The sequence below is a fragment of the Penaeus chinensis genome, chromosome 27 (assembly GCF_019202785.1).
Source record: "Penaeus chinensis breed Huanghai No. 1 chromosome 27, ASM1920278v2, whole genome shotgun sequence".
NCBI lineage: Eukaryota > Metazoa > Arthropoda > Malacostraca > Decapoda > Penaeidae > Penaeus > Penaeus chinensis.
Genome location: NC_061845.1, coordinates 17,084,503 through 17,089,502, shown reverse-complemented (window position 1 = coordinate 17,089,502; position 5,000 = coordinate 17,084,503). Strand labels below are relative to the sequence as shown.

General features: G+C 38.2%; 2 protein-coding genes across 2 annotated transcripts in view; one reads left to right on the top strand and one right to left on the bottom strand.

The window, feature by feature from the left end:
• The window catches only part of LOC125039405, an 815-nt gene extending 578 nt beyond the window's left edge, over positions 1–237 (bottom strand). Inside the window, exon 1 of the mRNA XM_047633279.1 lies at positions 1–237. This exon is cut by the window's left edge and continues 137 nt beyond it. Within this exon, the coding sequence (XP_047489235.1) occupies positions 1–133 (133 nt within the window). The 5' untranslated portion in view covers positions 134–237.
• Positions 238–2,316: 2,079 nt separating this feature from the next.
• On the top strand, positions 2,317–4,795 carry LOC125039247. Its single transcript, XM_047633048.1, has 6 exons — positions 2,317–2,511; positions 2,666–2,840; positions 2,938–3,174; positions 3,565–3,801; positions 4,203–4,439; positions 4,542–4,795. The coding sequence occupies exons 1-6, from the start codon at positions 2,465–2,467 to the stop codon at positions 4,662–4,664; spliced, it is 1,056 nt and encodes a 351-aa protein (XP_047489004.1). The 5' UTR covers positions 2,317–2,464; the 3' UTR covers positions 4,665–4,795.
• Positions 4,796–5,000: the final 205 nt, after the last annotated feature.

Genomic DNA, 5,000 nt, shown 5'->3' with positions numbered 1-5,000 from the left:
AGGATCTCGCGGCCGTTAGAGGGTGAGGAGAATTCAAAGGATACCCATGTCCCAGTGTATTACGGGAGAGAGAAAGACTTTCGTCCGGGCTCTGTAAGGTAATGGTCGTCATGATGGCGGGGATGGTAATCATGATAATGAATCGGTGTCAGAGGAGAGGCCCTCCATTTCTTCATCTGCTTTATAGCTTGTTTCAGTTAGGTATATTTCTATTAGTTGAGTTTTTTTCAGCTTAAATTCAAAATGATTTTAACTGATTAGATTTTTCAGTTTTTAAAATGGATTATTGCTATTCAACAGTACAGTACAATTCTAATCAATCTTGTCAGTGCACACAGAAAAAAAGTCTTACACTAAACGCTTCAAAAATGTCATAATCTCATCAACCTTGTCAGTGCACACAGAAAAAGTAAATAAAACAAACAAACAAACAAAAATACACTAAATGCAGCATGCCTTACCTTGGCCCATTAACACTCGTTGCACGTGCTCACAAATGTTCCGTAGACGCATTTCATGTCGTTGCTCTACACGCATCCTCGGCCCATCCTCCTGCGGCATCCCACAAGCCCTGCGGAGACTCCTTGTCTAATGCTGCAGAGATTTTTTTTTTTTTTTTTATCATCCGTACGTGAGAGGTTATGAAAAAAGAACACTGCGAAACGTAGATGTCTAAAGATGTTTGTTATATAAGATAAAGACAATATATATATATATATATATATATGCACCAAAAAGTATTTACCGATGTCAGCTAGAAGGATAAAGACAAGAGAAGAAACTAAATGAATATAAATATATATATATAGATATAGATATAGATATAGATATCAAGTATACACAAATATATATGTACACGTATATGCATACACATATATGTGTTTTCTTTTTCGAGTTTTGTAAGCCAGATAGTTTTAGCCTTAACACTCCCATCCCTCCCTTCCATCCCCTACCATTTCTCTCTTCTCTTGTAACTGAATATTTGCTACATGATTATCATATCGGGTTTCAGTATTGCTTCACGTGTATATTCCTTTGAACGTGTGTATTCATACCACAGCATTTACAATTACTTTTATCGTTATTGTTTCCATACTCTTTTCATATGTAAGCGATGTGCGTGTGTGTGTGTGTATATATATCTATATATATATATATATATATATATATATATATATTTACATATGAATATATATATATATATATTTATATGTAAATATATATATATATATTTACATATAAATATAAATATATATATATATTTTATTTTACATATATACATATATATATATATATATATATACATATATATATATATATATATATATATATATATTTACACACACACACACACACACACACACACACACACATATATATATATATATATATATATATATATATATATATACACACATAACCACACACACAACGCTTATTGATAAATTTCATTGTCAGTGCTATTATTACCATTACTTTGATTAATATAATCATCGCCTCTCTTTCTCTCTCTTTCTCTCTCTCTCTCTTTCTCTCTCTCTCGCTCTCACTCAATCACTCACTCACTCACTCACTCACTCTCTCTCTCTCTCTCTCTCTCTCTCTCCCTCTCTCTCTCTCTCTCTCTCATACATACACAAAACTCACATAACACACACACACACACACACACACACATGAAACACAGTAACATGAACTTACCCACATACACAAACATAAACACACACACACACGTACATATAAAATTAAATACAGTAACATGAACTTACCCACACACACAAACATAAACACACACACACACGTACATATAAAATGAAATACAGTAACATGAACTTACCCACATACTCAAACATAAACGCACACACACACGTACATATAAAATGAAATACAGTAGCATCACCTTAGGAGCGATAAATCATGACGTTTCGAATAAGCTTAACTCCCCATCAGACGTCAAATATCGAAAAGGATAATCTATAAAACAATCCAAATGGATGAGACTTTCCTGAACGCTAGAGTGATCGTCATATTTGCATCCATATCCCTTGTTAAACTAACATGCACAAAGTAGGAGAAACAGTCACTCCTATACATATGGAGTATATGACTGTTGTTCAAGCATTAACCTTTATGTTTGTGGTTTCCTTTATGTCAGAGGGACACCCTCGATGACGTCATGGAGTGTCAATGACTCAGACGTCCAAAGATGTATAGTATCCTGTTTTAAGATTTTTGATTGACACACAAGAAAAATAAGAGTGTACACATCCACGTGTACAAGGATATGCACGTGAAGCAAGATCAATAACAAATTAGGGGATATAACAACAGTGTGGTAAATTACAAGGCGAAGAAAAGGTTAAAGGCAGAGGGATGGGCGGGTTGAAGGTAACATGATCAGGCTTATAAGGCCCAAAAGAAAAAGTTCACTATCACTTGGTCTTCCTGGTTCGACCTCGCCGAGATGAACAGCGTCCTTCCCCTCGCCGTGTGCCTCCTCTTTGTCTTCAGGTGAGTTCTCTTGGTGTAAAACTATATAAGATTTTTTTTTACTTGCCTTTATCTTTCATAATAAATACCGTCCAACTATTTTTAATACATTTATTTTTCTTCACCATTTTTAAACAAATCCTATTATGGTATTTAAGATCAAATCTCTCTGCAGTATTGGACAAGGACATGGGAATCTTATGCAAGGATCCTTTCCTTCTGGAGCCTCCGCAGGGCCTATGGGATGCGGCAGAGGGATAGGCCAAGGATGCGTGAAAAGCATAGTCGTCAACATGAAATGCGCCTCCGGAACATATGTGGATATGTGCAACGAGTGTCAGTGCGCCAAGGTAAGGGGTGTGTGTTGGGATGAGGGTTAACATCTGTGTCTGTGCAGTCTCATTTACAGATATTGTCATTATTGTTATTATCATTATACTTTTACAGGAACCGAACGAAGACCTTTCTCCCTACCGTGAGACACAAGAGCTTGGGTATCCTTTGCAAGGACCTGGTTCCCTGCACCCTCTGATGGCCGCGAGACCCTTTGTACCTTCAGCCTCCGCAGGGCCTATGGGATGCAACAGCAGGATAGGCCAAGGGTGCGTGCAGAAGATCGTCGACGGCATGAATTGCGCCCACGGAACATATGTGGATATGTGCAACATGTGCCAGTGTGCCAAGGTGAATAGTTAGCTTTTGTATTACGATAGGTTGTTGTGAGAACGTTATTAGTTGAATATGTGTGTATGAGTGGGTATGAGTACATGTGAGGAAAATATGAGTTTCGCCGTCCGAATGCAGTCTCGTTATAAAACGTATTTGTTTGCTATCTTAGGTATAAATATTTCCTGTTTCTATATTTTCCTATATACATTAACGAGATTGTGTTTTTCCAGGGAAAAAAACTTTTAATGGTTGAAGACCCTAAACACTCAGAGTCATGTGGAATTATATATAAAAAACAGAAATCTCAATAATATCAACAACAATATTAGATCATAAACACACCACCATTGCTACCGATTTATCATTATGATTATCAGCGTCATGATTACTACAATTATGTTCCAGGGGCCAAATGAACACCTTTCTTTCTACCATAATGTACATGGACATGGATATCCTTTGGAAGGACCTCGTCCCTTGCACCCTCTACTCACCACGAGACCCGTTCTACCTGGGGTCTCCTCAGGGTCTATGGGATGCAACAGCAGGATAGGCCAAGGCTGCGTGCAGAACATCATCAACAGCATGAGCTGCGCCCACGGAACATATGTGGATAGGTGCAATATGTGCCAGTGTGCAAAGGTGAGGAGTGTATGTTGTAGTGTATGTGTGCTGTCTAGACAAAGAACTAACCAATCCTAAATATAAATGAAAATGAGTGTAAGCATGAGTGCAACCGAGTACGGTCTTTTGGTGAAATTGATTTGCATATTGCCTTTGGAGTAAACCTTTCTTAAGAATGTGTTATTCCGTTAGATGTTAAATTAAGTATATTTTAAGGTTGATAAATCAAGGAGTTGAGAATCGTATTGTATTATAAATTAAAATAGAAAGTTCATGCAATAACATTTCGCAGCTGTACATTGGTATTCAGTAACAGCTAAATTGCAGGCTGAAAAAAATACTCATATTAACAAACAAATCAGATATAGCAACAACTGACCATAAACCACCGAATTATCTTTATGACTATTATTTTACAGAGACCGAACGCACACCTTTCCCTCTACCGTACTGGACAGGTTCTTGGGAATCCTTTGCAAGGACCTGGTTCCTTGCACCCTCTGTTGGTTGCGAGACCCTTTCCTCCTGCAGCCTCCGCAGGGCCTATGGAATGCGGCAGCAGGACAGGCCAAGGATGCGAGCAAAGCATCGTCGTCGGCATGAACTGCGCCCACGGAACTTATGTGGATATGTGCAACATGTGCCAGTGTGCCAAGGTAAAGTGTTGTCGTGGTGTATGTGTGCTGTGTAGGCAGAGAACTACAACGGTAGTGACAGACATGAATGCAGAAACGATACTGATTTTTACTTTCTTACAGGGGCCGAACGAAACCTGCGGAGGAGTTTGGAGTGAGTACGGCAGATGCACCGCAAAACTTCACTGCTTCGTCGGAAACTCGACACCTTTTGTCGGCAAATGCAGACTCCACATCGATGGCTGAATGCGCTTCTGTAGTTCGGAAGAATTCGTTTCTCTGATCACGTCCATGTGCACACTTTTTGCTTCTTAGATGTTGGCAATATTTACCCCATTTTATACCATAGAATTATGTACAAAGGATTAAAGTATTGGTAGAGCACTAACACTTATACTTTCCTGGCTGTACTTACATAATGTTTCAAAATTTCATGTCATTGATGACACCGCAGCGAAAGAGACAAACAAGAAAAGTATGGCCGTCGGTAATCGGTGTCATACAAAAGTGTCATAAGAAATCAAACTTGAGAGTTACACGAAGCATAGGTATACATGTAGATATAATTATATGAGTAAGAAC